Here is a 24,565-nt window from a genome sequence, read left to right on the forward strand (position 1 = left end):
TTCTGCTTGTCTTAAAAAAATTAATATCTTTAAATAGTTGGGGTTTCAATTTAATATGTAAATATATATATATGTATATATATATATTTGTGCCGGTACTTAGGCTTGAACTCAGAGCCTGGGCATTGCCCTTGAGTTTTGTTTTTGGTTGGTCGTGGGACTTGAACTCTTGGCCTGGGCACTGTCCCGCAGCTCTTCAGCTCAAGGTTAGCACTCTACCACTTGAACCACAGCGCCACTTCCTGCCCTTGAGTTCTTTTGCTCAAGGCTAGCACTATACTGCTTGAGCCACAGCTCCATTTCCAGCTTTTGGTGGTTAACTGGAGATAAGAATCTCACAGACTTTCCTGCCTGGGCTGGCTTTGAACTGGGATCCTCAGATCTCAGCCTCCTGAGTAGCTAGGATGACAGGCATGGGCCATTGGCACCTGGCTCAATCCATCAGTTTATAAATGTAAGGCATCTGATCAATGTCACCCTTCCCGTCATTCTTCTATAAGGCACCTCTGTCCCTTGTCCTTTGTGCTGGAGACTCCGGGGAGCCCAGCCCCACTTGTGGGAATCATGCTTTAAATAAGGGCAACAGGAACCAGCCGGCTGGTGCCTCTGTCCTGATTCTTTGTATGGTAGAGCCACTTTCGACGCCCTGAGCTACCTCTGCCAGACTGCCTGGTCCTGCCTCTGCAGAGGCGACTGTGGCTCTGATCTCCATTGTATCTGAATACGTGGAAACAAAATAACATGAAAAACGCACGGAGGCCTCAGTGTTCCCATCTGTCACATGGGGATAGTGACCGCTGTGGCTGTCCGGCCCTAGGGCTCGGCACAATAAAACAGGGGCTGGAGAAAGCACGTGTGTGGGTGTGGGGGTGGGGGGGAGGAGACATGGTAGGCCTCTGTCATGTGACTGACAATGCAGGGAGACACACAATGAGATGGAGCCCTCCGCCCGCCCTTTGGCATGGAGACAACAGAAAGAATGAACTGTTGGGACAACACTGGGGGCGAGACCGGTGGGGCCCTGCCAGGCATCTCAAGTCTACTTCGTTCTCTGCGACTGAAATAGAGAAAAAAAATCTAAGCAGAAAAAACCCCCCACACTCCCAGACGCTTCCTTCTCCCTCCCTGCCTGGCATAAAGGAGGTATTTGGGGCAGAAGCCGCGTTGTGGGGAGGGGGGGACAGGAAGGGATGGACAGGAAGCTGGCGGGTAAGACTGCAGACATTTGGGTTCATCTATCTATGCGCGGGGCGGGGAGCCCTGGGCCCTGCGGAGGTGGGTCCCCACATACTCGAATGTTTACCCGGCTTCAAGGAAGCCAAGAGGCTGGGTTTCATTCACATTCATTTCAGGCTCAAGGTTAAAGACTCACAACCTCTTTTAATTTCACTCTCTCTTGCTGAACTCTGTGTCCAGGGTTGTCTAGCCCTCTAGGGAAACAAACACAGGGAATATTCAGACAGCGGGGAGGTCCGGGGGCCCTCCCCCCCAAGGCCTGAAAGCCATTTGCGATTTTCTTACCAACCCAAGGTCATACTAAATTAGTCACCAAAAAAAACCCCAAACACCCAAACAAACGCTAAGAGCGCCCAGCTTTCCTTCCTGGCTCCTTCTGTCTGATTTCTCTCCCTGACAGCACCAACTCCTCACCCGAGGACCCTTAGAGCCCAGAGTCTGAAGGGGGTGTCCTGCGTCTTGAGGTATAGCACCCACAGTTTGGCTCGGGGGCCTGCTCTACTGGGTCTGGAAGACTCTCCCGGATGGAGGACCGCAGACTTGCTAAGGCCAAAGACGGCTGAGGAGGAGTTAGGGATCTGAGGGATCTGAGGCAGGAGAGACGGGGCCCTGGGTGACCGGGCTGAGCACCGTCCAGGCGCCTGCAGGAGGAGGCTCGTCTCCCCGTTCCTGCACGGGGAGCTGAGGTCCCTGAAGCGGCACCGCCTGGCCTCCACATCCAGGAGGCTCCTTCTCCCTTATGAGACCACAGGCCTGGGACATGCAGCCTCCACGCCCAAGGCCTGAGGACCGCCCAGGACATGGTGATGAGTTGGGGTGTGTGGGGGAATAAGAGGGGCTTTGGAGACAGACCTGCTGCTCCGACCTCCCGCCCGTCCCTCGCCTTCTGTGGCCTTCACGCTCTCCGCTTGGATTTTGGCTGTGAAGGGGAGGCAGCTCTAGAAACGCTGAGTGTGGCTCAAGTGTGTGCCATACGGGGGTGCCAGCGAACCCCTGGGAAAAGCCAACTAGCTTTTGTGTACGTGGGTGGAGAGGAGGGTGCCAGGTCCTTCCTGGGCTCCCGGGACCTGCCTGACCACACATCCCACTTCTGACGGGCACCTGTCTGCCGTCATCGTCATTGTCGGTGCTGGGGTGGGCGTGCGGGCTGGGCAGGGTTCTCCCTCCGTGTCAGGAGTTAGAGTCAGCCCCAACACAGGCTGTCCTGTTCTAGGCCTCTGGGGTCAACTCGATAACTCAGGGGCCGGGGCCGGGGCCGGGGCTGGGTTCTTTGGTAGCTGCATAGCCATCTGCTCTGCTACAGACCCCAAACGATCCCACTCAGACTGTGGGTGCCACACCTGTGTCTCCCCACCCCCCACCAGACTGGTTGGCCTTCTGCGGCATGCCCTCGGAGGGGAGGAGGATTCTCAGCTTCTGTGGAACCTGGCCTGTTACACACAGGGTCCTCTGCGTCCCAGAGACCACAGGAGGTGACATTTCAGAAACCATCCAAGCAAAGGACCAAGGGACATAGTTAGCATTTGCATGGTGGCCATGGTGATCCCAAAGTGTTTGCTGAAGCGAGAGGGGGTGGGGATTCGCTCCAGAAGGAGCAGGGGGCTGCTCACGCTGGTCCAGAGACGGCCTCTGCCCCAGTGCGCCTCCAAAGGCACCTCAAAGACGCCGCCGTGAGGAGGCTGAGCTGGCTCAGAGGGAGGTCAGCTTGGTGGCTAAGGCGGAGGGAGGGTGAAGATGGCCCAGTCTCCGCAGGCCACTTACCACGTCCTAGGGCAATAGGTGCGTCACCAATGACAAAGGATGGGTGGGTAATGCGGCTGAGATCAGGGCTGCTCTTCCTTTTAGAGCAAAGATGAAGGCCAGCATGGAGGCCGGACCTTCAAGGAGGCCTGGGGGCCTGGAATGTCATGTTCCAGGGTAGAGTGCCACACACCGGGAAAGAAGCTGAGCCAGGCGGGCCAGGGCTCCGAGCCTGAGGCCAGCAGTGAGGGCCAGCTGAGGGGAGGGGACAGGAGCCCTCTGCAGGGGTGTCTCCGTGCGGGACACTGCACTTCAAGACAAGGGGGGGGGCTAAGCAAGGCCAGAGGCTTGGGGACTGGGGGAGTCACCCATTCTGCTTTGGGGGGGCTTCTTAGCTGCAGTGGTCTAGGGACAGACTCTCAGCGGAACATGGCTTGGGCACCGCCTGCTCAAATGCATCTTGACCTCTTGGCTGCTATGTGCTGGGGACAGAGCTGGTCCCCTGGCAGGGCAGCTGGCACGCAAGCTCACGGGACGCAGGGAGGGGCACAGCGGGTTAGCTCAGGTCCTTCCCTGCTAGGGGGTGGGGACGGGACGGTGTGTGTGTGTGTGTGTGTGTGTGTGTGTGTGTGTGTGTGTGTGTGTATGTGGCATTAGGTGGAGATGAGGTCCAGCTGAAGGCTAGTGGAGATGACAAACCCACCATCTCCCTTTGGGAAGAGCAGAGTGAGGGGCACCTTTGTTTGCACTGTGGGAGCCAGATTAACTGGAGGAGGATAGAAAAGAGAGTCCACTCCCTTCTGGGGCCTGAAGCTATGGAGAGGTCCAAGAAAGTTCTGGACAAAGCCAGAGCCGAGTGATCCAGGCCAGAAATGATGGCGCGAGGAGGTGTTTGGCAGAGAAAGGTGGAGGGTTCGGAGTCCCGGGCTATCCCCTCAGGTAAGAGGGGCTGAAGGTTAGGACCAGAGCTCCCGGACAAGGTGTGTCCCACCCTCGTCTACCTGAGCCCAGGCATCACGTCGTTCAGGGAGGGTAGTAACTGCACAGGTCCCATCTCCTGATGGTCGTAGGGCAGCTGAGGGGGTCAGGTGTGCAGGGAGTGGGGTATGTAGAGGGCAAAGACACTACTGACTGTGACCTCTGACCTTCGGTGACCTCCCCATCCCTAATCAGGGTACCAGTGTGCCAGGGCCTCTCTCCCAACTGGCCCTCTCTGCCACTGGCTGTGACCCCCTTCTCCTCAGACTCTAACCTTGGCCCTCCCGGGCCCAGCCTTTCTTAACAATGTACAACAGGGCCACGGCGTCCCCTCTGTGCGCCACTGGCTCACAGGCGCCCTCTGGTGGACCCCTCGAGGCCCTAATGAGTCCTACCCGGGTCATTCCAATCCAGTGACCCCAGCTGACCCTGGTCTGGCACCCCACGGCTCAGTTCTGACTCCTGGCCGCTGCGACCCTCTGCTCTGGCTGCACCCCTTCAGCCCCACCACGTGTGTGGTTCCCCGGCCCCTGCCCGCCCGGGGGCTGGTGCTGGTGGCACCAGCGGAGGTGGAAAGGTGTCACACTCACGCCCAGCTGCAGCAGGAGGAAGGCTGGTCGGAGAGGAAAGAGCATTGGACAACGACACGCGACTAGGGCTAGAGAGATTGGCTACGTCCTGGCTCTGGCTGGTGACGGAGGACTGTCTCCGCAGGGCCCCCTGGAAGGAGGCCCCGCTCTTGAAAGTATTGACTACTTCAATCTGCAACGGAGGAGAGAACGAGACAGGTTGCCGGAAGAACACACAGGACAGCCACACGACGGACGGGCGCCATGTCACAGAGCAGCCGCAGCCACGGCGACAACGACAACATCACTTCAAATCAAAATGACAATACCAGACACACTCCGGGGCTGGGGAGATGTCTGCTCAGCTCCAGGTCCCTCTGGAGTCCCCAGGCTCCCCCAGGACCGGGGGGAGGGGAGCAGGGGGAGGCCTTGTCTCTGTGCGAGGGGCTGCAGGGCAGTGGCTGGAGGGGCTGTGTGTGGCGCTGGGAGGGAAGAGCTACCCACGCTGCCTCACTCTGGGCCTAGAGCAGAGCCAGTGTACTGGTGAGGAGGGGGCCCTGGGGTGGACAGACCTTGGCCCCCAATTCCGGCTCTTGTCACTTACTAGCTAGGTGACCTTGGGCAAGTCCCTCTCTGAGTCCCGTCTCTTGTCCTTAAGAAGGGGCAAAGCCATCTACCTGGCAGGGTTATCTGTAATTGGCAAAGCACCAGAACCACATTAGTGCTCTGGAGGAGAGAGGTAGGCTGGGCCCTGGGAGTGCGCATGCCCAGTGCTCCGGAGGACCGAGACCTTGCTGGTGCGCATGCCCAGTGCTCCGGAGGACCGAGACCTTGCTGGTGCCATGCCCAGTGCTCCGGAGGACCGAGACCTTGCTGGTGCGCATGCCCAGTGCTCCGGAGGACCGAGACCTTGCTGGTGCGCATGCCCAGTGCTCCGGAGGACCGAGACCTTGCTGGTGCGCATGCCCAGTGCTCCGGAGGACCGAGACCTTGCTGGTGCGCATGCCCAGTGCTCCGGAGGACCGAGACCCTGCCAGCGCGCATGCTCAGTGACAAGGACTCGGAAACGACGGTCCTGCTCCCTCCCACGGTGGAACCTGCAGGGCCGTCGACGACAGCTCAGGGCCAGGCTCTGAGAGCTGTCCTGTCCATCGGAGGAAGTGGGGCTGCCGGCATCCTGGTCAGAGCAGCAGAGCCCAGGCACTCCCCCCTGCCCTGCCCCCCTGCCCTGCCCCGGCCATCTCCTGGGGCTGTGGAAGTCGAAGGATCTGAGGCCCGGCACGGGTGGTGTGGGGGTGAAGCAGCCATGCCAGGGCCTGGGGTGAGGTGCTGCCCTTCACATAACCTCCCTGGAGCACCGGGAAGCCCCTGGGGGGAGCTCCAACCCCCCCACCCCCGCCCCGGTCTGTCCGGTCAACAACTCCCACTCTCCCTTTCCTACAGCCCACCTGGAGACTCCGCCTGGCCCACGGGAGGGGTCTCCACGCGCATGCGCGCGGGAAGGATGCCAGATGGAGGCTGCACGGGGTGCTCTGGGAAGGAGCCTGCCTCTCTCGAGCGGGTACTGCGCACGCGTGTCCCCGCGTGACTGGGGCATGCATGTGTGCACGTGTGCTCCTGTGGACCTGGACCTTGGTCTCCCAGAGCCCTCAGACCTGGCCCGGCAGGGCACAGGTGGCGTTCCTTGTGGAGGTTGAGGGCTTGTGTCCATCTGTGTGTAGGGGTGTGGGGGGGGGGCAGGGAGAACCCGGGGCCCCTGGCTTGCAGCCTGCCTCCAGCCCTTCCTGGGGGAAATGCTGCCCCCAGCCACGGCGGTGGCTTGGCTCCTGGAGTCGCCGCTCCCTGCCCTCTCAGGGGCACTCCCTGGGTCCCACAGCGGGCGGGGTCCCACGGAGCCCCTTGCTGGGCATGGGGTGGGGTGGGGGCGGGGGATAGTGTTTCTGGGAGAGCATGTGTGTCGGGAACAGTGCGCAGGTGGCCGGTGAGCCGCTGGGGGCTGCTCTGTGGCCCGGTGGCCACTCTGCGGCCACTCCCCCTCCCTGGGCGCAGCACCGGCCCCGGGGGCTTGTGCACACTCGCCCTGCCACCTGTGCCCAGCCCGGGAAGGTGTCACACCTGCGTCTGGATGCGGTTCAGGCCCCGGAACCACAGGATCTGGCCACGACGCAGCTCCCGCTCGGCGTGGTCGATCTCCTCCACATCCTCGTTGAGCTCCTCCTCGGGGGTCTCCTCCTTCTGCGTGAGCCTGCCCGCCTCCTTCAGGAATGTGAGCCTACTCGTGGGGATGGTGGCAATGACCTGCAAGGGACGCGGCAGCCAGGGTCAGGGCCTCCTCACCTCCTCGCCCACCCTTTGCTCTGGACGCCTAAACCCAAGCAGTGTGCTGGGTCACGAGACTCAGCTGCGCAAGCTGTCAGAGCAATGGGGCGCATGTGCACGGGTGCAGGTGCACACGCACCCGCACACACGCGCGTGGATGGCGTGTGTGTGCGTGAGTGTGTGTGGGGACACATACACACAGGCCTGGAACTTGAGCGAATGTAGGGAAGGGATCGACTGACTCGTCTTTTCTTTTCTTTTTCTTTTTTACAGGGGTAGCTTTTTGAGACAGGGTCTCATTATGTAGCTCAGGCTGGCCTTGAACTCCCAATCCTCCTGCCTCAGCCTCCTGAGTTCTGGGATCATAGGTGTGTGCCCAGACACCTCACTGAGCCTGTTTTTGTCCATGTTGACATCAGGCCGGAAGCCTTTAGAAACATCACATTTATTACATTATGTGTTCGCTTAGTTTCTGTTTATGGCCCATGACTTGATTTTCTAGTCACATTAGTCATAGAGCACTCCTTTTTAAACTTTTTTTTTTTTTTTGGGTCAGTCATGGGGCTTGAACTCTGGGCCTGGGCGCTGTCCCTCAGCTCTTGAGCTCAAGGTGAGCGCTCTACCACTTGGACCACAGCGCCACTTCTGGTTTTCTAGTGGTTTACTGGAGATAAGAATCTCACAGACTTTCCTGCCTGGGCTGGCTCTGAACTTCGATCCTCAGATCTCAGCCTCCTGAATAGCTAGTGTGACAGGCGTGAGCCACTGGCGCCCGGCTCAACTAGATTTAAGTTAAACCAAGTATCTCTGATGCAGTTGAAAGAAAACACCAAGCAAACAATCAGAGCCATGAGACCTAGCACAAAGGGAGCCGCCTGGTCCAGCCGGGAGCAGCATGCCATGGCAGAGCCAGGGCCAATCCTGGAGCCGCAGGACTCCTTATCCAGTGCTCTTTCACACATACCTGGCCCCAGACGAGCTCTCCTAAGCCAATGAAGATACACCACATCCACTGGTCCAGCTGCAGCGGGGAACAGCTGAACGGCTTCCCACCAAACTGCACGATCACAATCTGCAGGTCAAAGGGCACAGGAGGCAGAAGAGGAACAGACTTTCAGTGGCTGGTCCGCAGTGTGTGTGTGTGTGTGTGTGGGGGCAGTGCCCACGCCCAGTCCCGGTACGGGTGGAGGCCCAGCTACCTGAATGGCAAAGGTGCCCAGCACGATGGTGCAGAAGATGGGGTTCCGGAAGATGCCATCAAAGACGTTGCGCTCGCCGTGGATCTTGCGGGCATTGATCTCGTTGAAGAGCTGCATCATGACGAAGGTGTTGAAGATGATGGTGTAGTGCTCGGAGGGCGGGGAGTGCAGCGGTGCGTTCCGCCCGCTGTCAATCTGGAACATCTTCTCGCCTGCCAATCAAGAGGGTGGGGCGGGGCTGAAGGCAGTGGCCAGGAGAGCAATCACCCCCCACCCCCCACACACAGAGACACTGGGGCTTTTGAGTTGCTGGAGGCCTGTGGATGTCTGGCTGGTGAGCAAGGGCTCGGCTCTCTTCCAGGAAGAAGGCCAGGGGAATGGGGAACTTCTACCTTCTGTGTGGAGACCTGAGAAAATCAGGGCACCTGCTACCAAGGTAGCAGGCAACTGCATGAAAGGTGACCCTTGCCGCGCGGGTGGTGAGCTCAGGAGGTTGAGATCTGAGGATGGAGGTTCGAAGCTAGCTCAGGCAAAAAAGGCGGTGAGTCTCCTATCTCCAGGTAACCACCAAAAAGCTAGAAGTGGAGCTGTGGCTCAAGTGATGGAATGCTAGCCTTGAGCACAAAAAGCTCAGGGACAGCGCCCAGGCCCTGAGTTCAAGCTCCAGGACCAGCACATACACACTCACCCCCTAAACTGCCAAATGCATCTGGACCTCATGAAGAGGGATACTCATGAGAGCCACTGTGGTTTCAAAGTGCCCAGAGGCCCATGTCTGCAGGCGTGGTCCAGTTGGGACGTGTGGAAGCCTTTAGAGGCAGGGCTGGGTGGAAATGTCACATTCACTGGGAGCATGTCCTTGAAGGGGACTGTGGGACCCTGGCCCACTCCTCTCTCTGCTTCCTGGCTGAGGGTGAGCAGTTTTCCTGCACCGCACCCTCCCGTCAGATTGTGCTGTCTCCCCACAGGCCCAAAGGATCATGGACGGGAATCTCCAAACTGACTTCCTCTCCTCAAAAGCTTTTTTACACTTCACGGGGAAAGCTGATGATATTTTCACCTTACCACGCACGAGTTTATTGGGCACTGTCCCTGAGCTCTTTAGCTCAAGCCTAGCACTCTACCACTTTGAGCCACAGCACCATTTTTCTGGTGGTTAACTGGAGTTAAGTCTCCTGACTTTCCTGCCCGGGCTGGTTTTGAACTGTGATCCTCAGATCTCAGCCTCCTGAGGAGCTGGGATTTCAGGCGTGAGCCATCGGCACCCTGTCCCCAAACTGTTTCTAAGTTCATTATCTCAGGAATTTCAGCACAGAGGTAGAAAGCTGGCTGGAGAGGGGAAGGAGGTGGACTCTGTGGAGGCCCCTGGAGATCGTGGGCTTTTCTCTAAGGGAAGTTCCTTAGTGGTCGCCTTTCCTGGAGTAAGGAGGCTCTGGAGGGGCTCAGAGAAGGAATGCGCTACCTTCCCCCGCCTTGTCTCCCCTAGGCTGAGCTGGGGCAGCCACCAGTCCGGGGTGCTGGCTTGCGCGGTGTGTCCTGGCACTGCCATCAGCGCAGGTGCCTGGCTGGGGTCGGGTTGGGGCCCAGCTCTGTGCCAAGCTCCCGGTGTCACCGCCAGCTCCTATGCTCCCTCTCTAAGCCTCAGTCTCCCCAGGAATGACACAGGGAGATGGATGTGAATCCAGATCCTGGGTCTGGGCTGTGGTGTGGCCGGAAGGTGCTGCTGGGCCACCCATGGGAGGTGTGGGCTCACCCACAAAGAGCAGCGTGAAGATGAGGGTGAGCTGGTACACGGCGTGGCCCAGAATGTTCTTCATCATGGTCCGGGAGATGAGCGGCTTGTTGCGGCCGTACGGCTTCCTCAGGAGCAGGGTCTCTGTGGGCGGCTCAGTGGCCAGCGCCAGCGAGGCGAATGTGTCCATGATGAGGTTCACCCAGAGCATCTGCACGGCCTTCAGAGGGGAGTCCTGGGGCGGGGCGGGGAGAGGAAGGTCACAGAGGCGGAGTGGCCACTGCAGGGGGTCTCAGCAGGCTCCCGTGGCAGCCAGGGGCGGCCCTGACTTTAGGCTTCTGAGCAGGTGCGTGGCAAGTCCTAGAAAACTCTGGAGAAGGTGCAGAACTGCCCCCACTTAGCCCCCCCCCGCCAGGCATATGGCCCTGTCCTACCGGCCTTCCCACTGGCCCCAGGCCCCTTTTCTTCCTCCTCCTAGTTCCCAAGACCCCGTGACCACTCTGTTCTGTCCACGCCTTGCCACCCTGCCCCTGCATGACCCTCCTCCAGCCCAGACCTCTCCCTGTGGTCCTGTCCGTCTCGGGGGAGCAGCCCCTCCCGGACGCCCACCCACCCTGTGAGCTGAGCAGCTCCAGCAGGCTGCTTTCCTCTCCCCTGCCCCCTTTCTGTGGGTTCCCCGCTTCTATCAGCCCGCTCCATCCAGCCCACCCACCCTGGCTCAGCTGCACCCTCAGGCATCTTCAGTGATATACAGCCCACCCATCTGAGGATCCCAAACCTCAGTGTCCCTTTGTCCCTACTGGTACCAGTTGGTCTCCAAGAAGCCCCTCACTGCTGCCATGCAGTAGCTCCAAGACGCCACTAGAGGGAGCACCACACCCACAGATCAGTGGAGAGGCCCTGGGAGCAGAAGGGAGAGGCCAAACCGCCCCCTGACTAATGCTACCCCTGGGGAAGGGGGGGGGGAGGGACTCTGACCCTTAGAGCTGGGGTAGTGGCCGCTGCCATGGTCATCTCTACAGTGCAAGATAGGGCCGTGTCCCCAGGGCCACGGGGACCTTGGGACTGCAGCTGGGAGGGTCAGGTCTCCCCAGGATCACTCTGGGCTAAGGGGTCCCCCTCCCCGTGCCCTCCCCAGCCCCAGCTGGAGGGAGGCGGGAGTGGACACAGCCCCAGGAGGCTTGGAGCGGCAGGGCCAGTGCTTGGCTGTTCCAAAGCCAGGTCAAGCTGGAGCGGAGCCTTACTTCAGCCTCTAAGGAGGCCAAGATCACAGGTGTGATGTGGATACAGCCCCGACCTGGCCTTTCCTGACCTCCACTCCTGAGACTGGGGGGGCAGGGAGCCCAGACTCTGCAGCTGGGGCTCGAGCCCGACGCCCGTCCCCTCGGCCTGCCACCTCCCTCATGACCCCCACTGCAGGAGGCTGGTGGTCGCAGACGCCCTCGAGCGCCCTGGGGACCCCCGTCCCCCCCGCCGCGGGACGCGGGGCCCACCTGTGTGATGCACGCGCCCGTGAAGGCCACGATGACGGCCACCACGTTGACGGTGAGCTGGAACTGCAGGAACTTGGAGATGCTGTCGTAAACGTTCCGGCCCCACATCACCGCCTTCACGATGCTGCTGAAGTTGTCGTCCGTCAGGATGATGTCCGACGCCTCCTTGGCCACGTCCGTGCCCGCGATGCCCTATGGGGGGGAAGGGAGGACCGGAGCCTGGCGGGGGGCGGCTCTGAGCGGTGTCTGCATCCCCAGCCCTGCCTCGATGGGACCAGCAGAGCCAGACGCCCCCCCCCCCCCCGGCTCGCTCGCTCTGAATCAGGAAGCCCCTCTGTCAGCACAGATCTATGCAGTCCACGCTTGCCTGTGAGCTCCCGCCCCCCCCCCCCCCCGCCCGCCCCAGGGCTCCCATAAGCCGCTCCTACCATGGCAAAGCCCACGTCGGCCTTCTTGAGTGCGGGCCCGTCATTGGTCCCGTCTCCTGTCACGGCCACCACCTGCCTCTGCTCCGTGTGCGTGCTGTCGATGATGCCTGCAGAGGGGGAGAGCACGTTCAGCCCCTCCCTGGACCACGCCAGAAGCCGCTCCACCCTAAACCAGGATCCCCTGGTCCCCTGGCCAGCCCGGGCCTCTCTGCCTGCCCAGGGCTCCTCCTGCCCCACCGCCATCTGGTGTCGGGGGGGTCCGGTCATCTCCAAGGAGGCCTCGACCTCCCACAGCCTTCCATCCTCAGTCAGACATCCAGCCAGATCGCACGAACCAACGGCCCCGGGCTTGCTGCAGACCAGCCCAAAAGCGTGCGTGAAGTCACCCACGGGGACTGGCAGCTTGTGGGGCTCATGAATCCTGGGGCTTCCGGCAGAGATGCCCGTGGGTGGGATCCAAATGTGTATGTCCCACGGTGAGTGGAGCGTACCGCCAAGGCCTCCATCTCTGCCTCCAACATCCACTGAAACCCGGGACCCCTTCTCCTCTGTTGCTGGCAGCTCATTACTACCTTGGGGGGTCCTCTCTAGCCTGCCCCTGCCCAGCAGCCACAGGGTCACCAGAGACCCCCCAGTCCCAGCCCCGTCCCCTGCCCAGCAGCCACAGGGTCGCCAGACCCCCCCAGCCCCTCCTCCCCTGCCCAGCAGCCACAGGGTCGCTAGAGACCTCCAAGCACCCCCCCTGCCGAGAATCATTCTCTCTCTGCCTGGCGTCTCAGAGCAGCGAGCATCGAATCGTCCCAGCCCTGTTTCTAGCTCTGGCCTTGACTGTCCGGCCTCTTCTCTTGTCCTGGGTCTTCCTACCCATGCGCCTGCTCACAGCCCTGTCCTTGGTCCCAGTCGCTATGCAGGCTGCCCAGGCCAGACGCACGCGGTCATCGGCTGGCAGCCGGGGCCTCCCGTGGGTGTCCCCGGCCCACGCCAGGCAGACGCGTGGAGGACAGGCGCTCCGTGGTAGGCACGCCGTCTCCTCTAGCCGCCCCTGATCAGGCCCCACGGCTGGGCCTCATGCCCCCCAGGAGCTGCCCTGCTATCCCCATCCGAGTCCCGGTGCCCAGATACCCCGGCCCCGGCCCCCTGCAGCATCCAGGCACCGGCCCTGCACCCACTCCGCCTCCTACAAAAGCCCCTCGGGTTGGCAGGCTCCAATGGGACAGCCGGGGCCCTCCCAAGCCATGGGCTGCCCTCTGGCCTGTCTGCAGGGTCCCAGCCGCCCCCCACCTTTCCCTCTCTCCCTGGGGCTCCGGGCCGGATGCTGGATTTCCCCGTGGGCAGCAGTGTGGAGCATGAGACACCAGCGCTCCGCCTCCCGCGGCCCAAACTGAACACTCTGGGCAGGCTGCGAGAGGGCCAGAGGCAGCCCGCCATGCCCTTCTCCGCCTCCCAAGCAGCCTCTGGCTCTGCTGGGTTGGCTGAGGGACCTGCAGTGCTGAGGGAGAGAGGGCGATGGGAGGTGGGGAGTCTGGCCTTGGGCCTCACTGTTTGGAATTCTGCTCCAGGACAGCTCATCTCTTCTGGGCCCCTGGGCCTCAGACACCGGGCTGACCAAGGCCCCCAAGCTCAGGAGCTCTGGGGCCGGGCTGAAGAGCACAGGGAGCTGGGCTTGAATGAGGAGGAGCCACGGGGATGTGGACTCCAGAGAGCGAGGCCCAGCCGGGCACTGCTGGCCACACCCCGGTCTGAGGGACTCGGAGGACCAGATCCGAGCATCGAGGTTTGAAGCTGGCCCAGGCAGGAAAGTCTATGAGAAGCTTATCTCCAATTCAGCAGTGAAAAACTTGGAGTCCAGGTGTGGCTCAAGTAGGAGAGTGCCAGCCTTGCGGGGAAAAGCTCAGGGACAGGGCGCAGGCCCAGAATTCACCATAGTGCCGGCCCAGGAAGAGAACGGGAGAGCAAGGTCTGGGCTGGGAAGGTGGCTCAGTGGTAGAGCGCTTGCCTTGCATGCCTGAGGCCCTGGGTTCGATTCCTCAGCACCACATAAAGAAAAAAAGCCGCAAGTAGCTCTGTGGCTCTAGTGGTAGAGCGCTAGCCTTGAGCTGAAGAGCTGAGGGACAGCGCCCAGGCACAGAGTTCAAGCCCCACGACCAGCAAAAACAAAAACAAAAAAAGCAATGCCTGTATAAAGTAACTCAGATTCAGCAGAAAAAGGCACCAAATCAGTCAAAGAAAACACATGAGGGCTATGTCCAGCCCTTGAGCCATAAATTGGAGACCCTAGACAGGCCTCCTACTGCTTTTTTTGGGGGGAGGGGTCATGGGGCTTGAACCCAGAGCCTGGGCGCTGTTGCTGGGCTTTCTTGCTCAAGCCCATTAAGACATGATGCCACTTCTGGTTTTCTGGTGACTAATTGGAGATAAGAGTCTCAGGAACTTCCTTGTCTAGGCTGGCTTTGAACCATGATCCTTAGATCTAAGGCTCCTGAGTAGCTAGGATGACAGGTGTGAGCCACCATCGCCCATCTACTCCCACTGCTCCTTAGAAGGCCACAAGAGAGCCGCACAACCCCATATCTGTTCTTGGCTCTCTGTAGGCAGAGAAAGGAATGGCTCAGAGTGTCCCCGGGATAGAGAATCCCAAGGGGGCCCTGTCCCTCCCTACAAAGAAGCTGCAAGTCCCAGGACTGGAGGGCCTGGGGGGTTTGGGGGGCTGTGACTGGCCTCTTACCCCTCCCCCCATCTTACCTTTGACCAAGGTGTGCTTGTCAGTGGGGGAGGAGCGAGCCAGTACCCTCAGCTTTGGCCAGATCTTGTCGATTCGCTCCTGCTCAACCTGGAGGGGACAGGGGAGGGGACGGGTCAGCGCGGTCGGAAGGGGGACCCGAGGCTCAGGGTGGGGGAGGGGATCCGTGCAGTCACTGGGCGCTTGGAGGCATGCTGACTGGTCTCTGGACCAGGCCCCCGCGCCTGGCGGAGCCCCCACGCCGGTGCGCACGCATGCACGCACCTCCCCCTTCTCGTTCCGGATCCTCCGGTTGAACTCTTTGCCCTCCAGACACAGGAAGTCCTCCCCAGGATGGATGATGCCACACTTGATGGCGATGGCCCGAGCCGTGTTGATATTGTCGCCCGTGACCATGCGGACCGTGATGCCTGCCCTCTGGCACTTGCGGATGGCTTCCGGGACCTGCACAGGAGGGCCGGAGCCATGAGGAGGGCACCCCCTCGGGCAGGCCCTCCCCGCCTTCAGGGATTCCAGAGGGAGCCCTTCTTCCAGGTGGACCCTGGGAAAGGAGACTGGATAACTAACCCGGGGTCACTGCCTCCATTCCATGCCCATGGCAGGCATTAGCAATCAATGACAGCACCGGATTAAATCTCATGGGTCTCAGAATTAGCAGAGTTGTGGCAGCCATGGCCCCCTGACCACGATAGTCTATCCTGAAACTCTCAGCTATCTTGGCTTGGGCAAAGATTTTGAAAAGACCCCATAAGCACCCTGGTGAACATGGAGAACATTTACATAACGTGTCCTGGCTTCGTCTACAAACTCCATGATAAATCAGGTTTCTTTATTTGGGGACATTTACAGTGAAGTACATTTTGTTTATAGAATGTAACGTTGGTTAGAAGAAATAAAACAACAAAGCTGTATGAAAATAGGCCATTGCACTGAGAGTAAAGATGCCTCTAGCCGCCTCTGACTGTAATGACAGACTGGTGTCTGGGCCAATCAGGTCAGATCAGACCCAGCCCAGCCAATCCGAAGGTAGCAAGCCCCACCCAGAAATTAAGACGTGGAGACTGGGCCTGAGTGGGCCAGCCCTTCCTGCAGAACGCAGATGGAACAGTGGAGCGATCCTGACCCACAGGCGCTGACAAGCAGAACAGAGACCAAGGCAGAGGCCTAAGTCCCTGCTCATTGAGCTGCTCCCACACCCGTCCTGGGACTGGCTGGAATGAATGGCACCCCGAGACCTGAGCCCCATGCTGTGAGCGTACCTCATGGGAGAAGAGGATGGTGGCGCCAGCATGTCTGGTATCATTATGAACAGAGATTTGGGCAAGGAGACGCCCCAGGACCATGAAGGAAGAGATCAGAGGATGCTCCTACACACCAGGACACCACAGGATGGCCAGCACACCCTAAGGGGCCGGGAGGGAGGCCCCAACCCTCCCTCTACCACAGCTTTCTGAGGAACCAGCCCTGCCCACAGCTTGATTTCAGAGGAACTTCCGGCCTCCAGGGCCAAGGGACAATTTCTATTGTTTGAGTTGGTTGGGGGTACAGACTCCCCTCCACCCACCAATGAACTGGTGCGTGAAAACACCATCAGCTTTCCCCATAAGGCGGGTGCTATTTCCCCTCAAGATCCTGAGGCTGGTGGGAGCTGTGGAGGGAAGGGCTGGTGCCCAGTATTGCTGGCTGGGAAGAGATCCAAGTGGGAAACTGGAAGACGGTTTCCATGGATGTGTATTGTTTTTGTGTCCTCGTGATGTGGAAAAATCCTAAATCAAATCATCCTGGATTGGGGAGTCACAGCAGTCCTATTGGAACAGTGGCAGACACCTACCGTTCATCGGCCCCCCGCAGCGGCCTCCTCCAGCAGGGTCTCCACCCAGCCTCTCCCCCGTTCTTCCCCCTACCCTGGCCTCTAGCCGCCTGAGGCTTCCAAGAGGGGACCCGGACCCCTGAGCCCAGCCACCCTTGACGGGCAAAGGAAGGCACGAGCTCCCAGGGAACAGCATTCAGGTGTGTGTGTGTGTGTGTGTGTGTGTGTGTACACGTGCGTGTCCCCAGAGCCACTTGTTTCCACCTGTATGTGACCCTGGCTCCATACCAGGGGACAGGTCTGAGCCACGTATGCTAGTGTATGCCTGTAACCCCAGCATTCAGCACGGGGCATTGCGAGTTCAAGGCCAGACTGAGCTACATAGTGAGACCCTGTCTCGAAGAAAAAAAAAGGCACAGCTATGCTATGGGTTCTGGTGGCTCACGCCTGTCACCCTAGCCACTCAAGAGGCTGAGATCTGAGGATTGAGGTTCAAAGCCAGTCCAGGCAGGAAAGTCCAGGAGACTCTTATCTCCAATAAACCAGCAAAAAAAAAACCCTGTAACTGGAGGCATGGCTCCGGCCATGAGTGTAAAAGCTGAGCAAGTGAGGTACTGAGTTCAAGCCCCAGGACTGACACACACAAAATGAAAAAGAAAAAAGATGACAGGCTACATAAAAGGATAAATGAGGCTTCCTCCACAGACCGTGGAGGGAGGGAGCAGGCCGTCCCCTGAGGTGTGCAAGGAGAGGTGGCATCTACCTCGGAGTGCCCAGGGCCTGAGTCTCATGGTGTAAAGTTCCTTCTACGTCCAAGACCCCAAGCACCTTGGGAACAAACAAACTACACTCCTTCTCTGGGACCCCCAGGGAACGTGTGTCCGTTTTCAGAGAACTGTCAGCGCTGCCCTGTCCTTCAGCAGCGCTGGGCCCAGCTCACAGACGCGGAGTAGCTGGCATGAAGTAGGTGAATGGGCTTCTCCACACTTCAAGTCCTGCTCCCTCCACCTGTCTGCTTCTGTGAGCCTCGCGGCGCCCCGGCAGAGGTGGCCCGTGTCTTGTGGACCTGAGCTGAAGTGCAGGAAGGCTCTTTCCAGACCCCAACAATAGGTCCAAGGAGGCTGGGGCCTCCTGGCCCTGCCATTCACTTCCTAGCCACGACCTGAGTCTCAGCTCTGCTCCCTACCGTGGTGCGTCTCCCCGGGGCAGGCCCAAGAGTAATGGGACCAACTGACCATGCGCGGGAACCTCGGACACTGCCAGTCGAGGTGGCCTTCCTTCTACATGAGTGGATGCCTCAGGCGTTTTGTTACAGTACTGGGACGCTGACGAACACACATTCTTACCTAGTTCCTCTCCTTGGCCCATTCTGATCCTTCTGGAATGCCCTCCCTCCCTGAGCCGCTCCATGTGTCTGAGCGTCGTACTCAGCTTCTCCGTGCCGTGCCGTGCGCTCCTGGGGCTGTTCTGGCCCCCCCAAGTCTGTCAGGACTTTCCCCGCTCCCTCATTCATGCATTCAACCAAGAAGCCACGGGGCATTTGCCTGCTCTGGGCCCTGGGGACCCCGGAAGACTCAAACCTTGGGTATCAGTCTGGTTGAAGCATACTCCCCATTACAAATAAAATCATCATTAAGGTTGTTTTTTTTTAAAGTAGCTTCTTTTGCTAAAATTATCCTAAATATTTCTCACTGAAGGAAAAACATCCAAGGAAATGGACACTTCCTATTTTCATGAAATAAAGGCTTCGAAACATCTGTTGTTTTGGGTGACAGCCGTTGTCTGTGGGCTCGAAACACCCCCGGCCAGCCCAGCGAGTCCCAGACCGCTGCTCTCCTGATGCTTTTATCCACGCCAGCTCCCACTGGCTTCTAGGAAGTCTTGGGGGGGGGGGTGCAGTGGGGGATGGTGAGTGTTTAGTGTGTCCTGGCATCAGATGATGCATGTGGTGGACTCGAGGGGAGAAAGCAATGGAGTGATTCACCCTTGGCAGATGGGAAACTGAGGCCACCCATGAGGGAGGGGCAGCAGGGAGAGCATGAGGGTTCGGGTCCCCTGTCTCTGCCTTCACTCCGGTAAGTCACTGCTCTCAAACACAGCTGACAGCCTCTAAGTGCGCGTCTGAACCGGGGCGCCGGCGGGTGGCTCACGCCCGTGATTGTAGTCAGTCGGGAGGAGGGATCTGAGGATTGCCGCGCAAAACCAGCCCAGGCAGGGAATTCTGAGAGACTCTTATCAACTAACCGTTAAAAGCTGGAAGTGTAACTGTGGCTCAAATAGTAGAGCACCAGCGGAAAAAAAGTCTAAGGGACAGTGCCTGAGTTCAAGCCTTGGTACTAGGGTACACATGCACACACACACACATACACACGCGCACACACACACACACACACACACACACACACACACACACACACACACACAGCATGGGACTTGTCCTAGGAGCTCCAAGGTCCTGTGGCAGGGCTTCTAAGGCAGGGTGCCCCCTATGCCTGTCCCCAGCCTCAGATGACCAGGGGACAGCTCACAGAGGCCACCACCCAAGGGCAATAAGTACCCGGGGGTTATGGGGTCCGTCCTGTCCTTCTGAGCGGACGCATGTCAAGCGGGCCCCATGCTGATCTTTGTTGTGTGTGGGAGAAGTGGTCCCCGGGGGCCTTGCATGGGGACCTGAGGCTCAGAGAGGGCAGGTGACTTGTCCCAGTCACGCAGCCGGCCGTGGGCGCTCGGCCCCGTGGCCGCCGCCTACCTCGGGCCGCACGGGGTCCTCGATGCCCACCACGCAGATGCAGGTGAGGTCACTCAGGATGTCGCTCTCATTGTCCCAGTCGGGCTCCGGGCTGCTGGGGAAGTCGCGGTAGGCCACGCAGATCGTACGGAGCCCGTCGCAGGCCATGGGCTCGATCACCTTCTTCACCATCTCGTCCCGGTCTCGCGGCCGGAAGACGCGGGGCTCGCCCGCCCCACTGAGGATTTTGCAGCACCTGGGGAGGAGGGTGGAGAGGAAGAAGGTCTGGTCCAGGGCCCCATCTCCAGCGGGTCACGGGTCCCACAATGCCTCAGTACATCCAGTAGGCCTGGAGCCCCAGCCTGGGGTGGAAGCAGGTGGCCTCCCTTTGCTCTCTGCCTAGGCTACGGAGTGAGAGCGCCCCCCTGTGGAACGTGACAGGTACTACTCTTCTAGAAAAGTGGCCCCAACCCGCAGAGCCCTAAAGGGGGCCACTTAAACACCAGGCGTGAGCCTCATCCTCATCCAGGGCCCCAACCTGGCTGGGCTAAGCCCAGGACTCGGGGGTTTGGTAAAGAAGCTCCGGAGGGTGATTCCAAGACACAGCCAGGGTGGAGAACCCGTGCCCTCCACCAGCCCCTCCAATACACAAGTGGGGAAACTGAGGCCCAGCGAGGGGCAGTGACCCGCGCAGCTCTCCAGGCTTATTTCCAGGACCACAGTTGTCACCTGAGGAGCTAGCGTGCTGGGCACGAGCCTTGGGAGCCGGCCGGGCCACTCACTTTTTGAGCACAATCTCGGAAGCGCCCTTGCTGTACATGCGGAAGCTGTCATCCGGCATCTTGACGATGGTGCTCATGGACTTGCGCACGGAGTTGAAGGTGTACACCTTGTACAGCTTCTCCTCCGGCATCTGGTTGCGCACCGGCTCGTAGTCCTGCTTCAGGTCCAGCACAAAGCCCAGCAGGCCGCACTCTGTCTTGTTGCCCACCTGCCGGGGTAGGGCACCCTCCTTCTCTGGCGGCTGTGGAGAGACGCAGGGGTGTGGCTCGCAGGGGGCAGGACCTCAGTGGAACTCCTGTCCCCAGGGCCTCTCCTGTGCCTGGCCTTGGATGCAAATCACTACGCAAGACCAGCTTTGCAAGAAAGATGACGTTTCCAACCAGAAGGCTTAGCGATACAGGACATAGCTGGATGCCTGCTGTGCAGAATCTTTTTACTGTGGCAACGCTGGGGTTTAGCCTAGTAAGTGCTCTACCACCACAGCCTCACTTCCAGCTCTTTTTTTTTTTTTTTTAGTCAGTCATGGGGCTTGAACTCTGGGCTTGGGCGCTGTCCCTGTGCTCTTCAGCTCAAGTCTAGCGCTCTACCGCTTGAGCCACAGCGCCACTTCTGGTTTTCTAGTGGTTTATTGGAGATAAGAGTCTCACTGTGGGTGGGTGGGGTGGGAAGGTGGTTCAGTGGTACAGCGCTTGCCTTGCATGCATGAAGCCCTGGGTTCGATTCCTCAGCACCACATAAGCAAAAAGAAAAAAGCCGGAAGTGGTGCTGTGGCTCAAGTGGTAGAGCACTAGCCTTGAGCCGAAGAGCTGAGGGACAGCGCCCAGGCCCAGAGTTCAGACCCCATGACCGGACCCCCCCCCAAAAAAAAAAGAGTCTCACAGACTTTCCTGTTCAGGCTGGCTTTGAACCGTGATCCTCAGTGCTCAGCCTCCCGAGTAGCTAGGATTACAGGCGTGAGCCACCAGCGCCCGGCACTTCCAGCCCTTTTTGGACCTTGATTCCTACCTCTGCCTTCTGAGAAGCTGGGATTACCGTCATGCACCACAATGCCTAGCTCTACTGTGCACAGCCTTGACATCATACCATATCTGTTCCACACTTTTCTTTTGGGGGTTCTGGGGTTTGAACTCAGGGCCTTGTACTTGTTAGACAGGCACTCCTACCATTTGAGCCATAGCCCCAAGCCTTTCTGCCTCAGTTATTTTTTGAATGCCCCTTTTGTTTATCATTCACACAGGCCTGGACCACTGTCCTCCGATTAGCGCTTCCTGTGTAGTCGGATGGCGGCCTGCACCACAATGCCCAGGCTTTATTGGTGGAGATGTCTTGTGAACTTTTTTTTCTTTTTTCTTTTGGCCTGGGCTGCCCTGAAACCCCGATTCTCCTAATCTAAGTCTTCCAAGTAGCTAGGATTACAGGTGTGAGCCACTGCACCCATTTTTAGTTCTTTCGAATGGCACCAGGCTCAGATTCCTAGACTTCTGCCAAGGTGGAGACAGAGGACGGCTTGCCACCAGGGTCCCCGGGCTGCTCTTCACACCACGGTTACCTCCCTTGCTGGCTCTGGCGGCCACTCATGGGTTCTCTGTCTCTGTCTTGTTTTCTTGTAGGAAATCAAGCCCAGGTCCTTGGCACGCGGGGCAGGCGCTGTGCCGCTGGGCTCCACCCCCCGTCCGCTGTGTCATCTCCAGCGCGCGCTGTGTGTGGAACCACAGTGTGACACTGTGGGAAGCTGGCTTTTGCACTCAGCAAGCCCACCCACGCGTACACTTAATTTGCAGCCAGCGGGCGTGGGTGGCGTGGGGGTGGGAATTGCTGCCAGAGTTAACCCCGAGCCTGGAGAGACGTTGATGAGGCAGAAATAGCAATAAGCAGGCCCGCGTCCTCGCTACCCCACGCACGGCATGGGCCTCAGATCAGCCTCCTACTCCCCGGGCCGCCTACACACAGGTCCACAGGGAGCCGGGCAGGGAGGAGGAGGACAGGTTAGAGATCAGCTCTCCCGGTCACGTTGACGGAGGTCTCAGCACCCAGTGGCTCGGCTGGCTCCCGACTTCTAGGATTTTTTTTTCCTTGTGCCGGTCCTGGAGCTTGACCCCGGGGACCGTGCCCTGGCCCTGAGCTTTTGTGCTCAAGGCGAGCGCTCTACCTCTTGAGCCGCAGCTCCATTTCTCTCTTTTTTTGGTGATTAATTGGAGATGAGAGTCTCACGGACTTTCGGGCCCCGGCTGGCTTTGAACCGAGATCCTCAGATCTCAGCCTGTGTGGCTGGGGTGACAGGTGTGAGCCACCAGCGCCCGGCTCCAGCTCCAAGTGCTCTGACCATTGCGGGCAGGAGCTTTGTCCCAGCTTTCTGTTGTCACGGCTTTCTGTTTTCTTGGGGGTGGGGTGGGTGGACGGAATGTCAAGGGCCTGCCTCTGCCTCTATTGTAGGCCGTGTGCTGTACTTAAACACAAATACACATACTCAATTGAATAATTAACTTTCTGGTGCTTTCCAGAGTTTTATGCCTTTTCTACAATAGCTCCCCTCACCCCAAAGAAAATGACAACACAGGAGGACTTAACTCAAAATGCCTAATTACTTCTTTGCCCAAGAGAGCTGCGCAGTCAGGCCTGCAGAACACCCAGCATTTTATTACCCTCCGTGAATTATTTTAATTTTCCTCTAAAAGGATTTCGAACAATTCATAGTGGCAAATGGCAGAGCTGTCTCTCCGTCATTCAATTTGTCTCCGTGAGCCTGAGCTCTGAGCTCGCGTTACTAAGCAGGCCGCTCCCGCCCGGCCCACACCCGCTTTTCTCTCTTGGCTTTTTTTATCACGACAGACTCCAAGGTTGGTGCTGTGGCTGTGCAATTCCTCGGAGTCTTCCATCCCGGCTCCCACGCTGTGAAGCAGTTGAGGTGCTGCTATTGTGCTGGGCTGTGGGGAGGGAGGGGATGGGGCCCTGGGAGGGCAGGGCCGGACCTGCGGCTGCCCCAAGCACCCATCCACCTCAGAGCCATAGCCAGTACAGTTCCAGGCCCAAGAGCTCAGCCCTTCACCAGTGTCCGGTGTAGCCACAGGCCACGTATTGAAAATGAGATCTGTGAGTGACAGCTAAGATCAAAGGATGATGGGCTGAAGAACGCCAGACTGGAATCCACAATACATACCAGATAGTTTCTCCTCACTCTACAGGAAAGGTTGCTATGAAGCAGCGGTGGCTCACGCCTACACTCCTAGCTCATCCAGAGGGCTGAGAGCTGACCATCCCTGGGGGAGAAGAATCTGCCAGATCCGTCTGTCTGGGCTGGCTTTGATGCTTGATCCTTAGATTTAGCCTCTTTTTTTTGTTTGTTTGTTTGTGTTTTGGTCCGTCATGGGGCTTGAATGCTGGGCCTGGGCGCTGTCCCTCAGCTCTGCAGCTCAAGGCGAGCACTCTGCTGTTAGAGCCACAGAGCCACTTCCAGTTTTTGTTGTTCATTGGAGATAAGAGTCTCACGGACTTTCCTGCCTGGGCTGGCTTTGAACCGTGATGCTCAGATCTCAGCCTCCTGAGTAGCTAGGATGATAGGCGTGAGCCACCAGTTTTTCTGAATACTTCTGACCCATGGTTGGTTGACTCAGTGGACTGGGAACCCCAGGCTGTGTAAGACCATCCGCACATAGGTGTTTTGAGACACCAAGTTTGGAATGGTTTGAGATGTAGCAAAAGCAATCAGCAACAAGGTGTTTTTTTGGGGGGCTCAATGGTAGGATTTAAAGATAATATTCAGTGGCTTGGTAATCTCAGCTACTTGGGAGGTGGAGATAGGCCAGCCTGCGGAAAATGTTAGTGAGATTGGATCTCAACAGAAAAAGCTAGGTGGTGATACGATGCTGTCACTCCAGCCATGGCAGAGAGCACAAACAGGGAATTACAGTCCAGGGCAGCAGCATAAAAAAGCAGGACCCTGTCCCAAAGACCAAGCAGGGTGTGATGGCACATGCCTAAAATCCCAGCTACACAGAAAGCAGAAGTAGGAGGATCCCAGTCCAAGCAGGTCCTTGGGCAAAAGCAAGACCCTACTCAGGGAATGGTTCAAGTGGTAGAGCCTCCACCTAGCAAGGTCATGAGTTCAAATCCCCAAACTGCCAGATACCACTCTAGTCACAGAATCAATAGTAATAATGATCAATAACCTTTTCTATTTGGTCACACCACCATTACAACCACATTAATAGTAAATCAAAGAGAAATGGGTTGCTTATTAGGTGATGAGCTCAGACTCTAGTTGAAGGTGCCAGTCACATGACTCAGGCTGCGGACTTCCGTGTCCCCCCCTGTGGGCGGCCGTGACCCCTGGCAGAGGTAGTGGATGGGCACCACTTACCAAGATCTTGGTGGTGTAGGCGCTGTTGATGGCTATGGCGTTGACCAGCAGCTCCAGGGTCTTGGCATTGATGGCGCTGGGCTCTGGGATCTCTTTGTAGTGGACATCGCCCACATAGGCCTGCACCACCGTCATGCGGTTGGTGGTGAGCGTGCCTGTCTTGTCCGAGCAGATGGCGGTGGCATTGCCCATGGTCTCGCAGGCGTCCAGGTGTCGCACCAGGTTGTTGTCTTTCATCATTTTCTGGGGGGAGAGGAAGGGGAGAGGATGATGGAGGAGCAGCCGCTAGCACCTGGGCTTGGGGGGCGGGGGGTTCAGGTGTGCACCCGTCTGTTCTGCTTTATCATTCGGAACGGATTGATTCGTGCTGCAGAAGTAATCTATATTCTTTATGGAGAAAAGAGTGGGAAAGGTAAAAATCAAGGTCGGAAGCCGGGCACGTGCTGGTGACTC

The 24,565-nt window shown here is 58.6% G+C and overlaps 1 protein-coding gene across 1 annotated transcript in view; it reads right to left on the reverse strand.

Annotated features, from left to right (window-relative positions):
• Window positions 1-24,565, reverse strand: part of Atp2b2 (ATPase plasma membrane Ca2+ transporting 2) — a 59,623-nt gene that overhangs the window by 2,258 nt on the left and 32,800 nt on the right. Inside the window, exons 11-21 of the mRNA XM_042679909.1 lie at window positions 24,113-24,355; window positions 19,755-19,996; window positions 18,994-19,228; window positions 14,699-14,878; window positions 14,437-14,524; window positions 11,695-11,801; window positions 11,267-11,458; window positions 9,795-10,008; window positions 8,042-8,253; window positions 7,807-7,914; window positions 6,639-6,821 (exon numbers count right to left, since the gene is read on the reverse strand). Coding sequence (XP_042535843.1) covers window positions 6,639-6,821; window positions 7,807-7,914; window positions 8,042-8,253; window positions 9,795-10,008; window positions 11,267-11,458; window positions 11,695-11,801; window positions 14,437-14,524; window positions 14,699-14,878; window positions 18,994-19,228; window positions 19,755-19,996; window positions 24,113-24,355 — 2,004 coding nt within the window. The remainder of the gene's footprint in view (window positions 1-6,638; window positions 6,822-7,806; window positions 7,915-8,041; window positions 8,254-9,794; window positions 10,009-11,266; window positions 11,459-11,694; window positions 11,802-14,436; window positions 14,525-14,698; window positions 14,879-18,993; window positions 19,229-19,754; window positions 19,997-24,112; window positions 24,356-24,565) is intronic.

The sequence above is a fragment of the Dipodomys spectabilis genome, unplaced genomic scaffold, assembly GCF_019054845.1.
Source record: "Dipodomys spectabilis isolate Male_0828 unplaced genomic scaffold, ASM1905484v1 ptg000054l, whole genome shotgun sequence".
NCBI classification, from domain to species: domain Eukaryota; kingdom Metazoa; phylum Chordata; class Mammalia; order Rodentia; family Heteromyidae; genus Dipodomys; species Dipodomys spectabilis.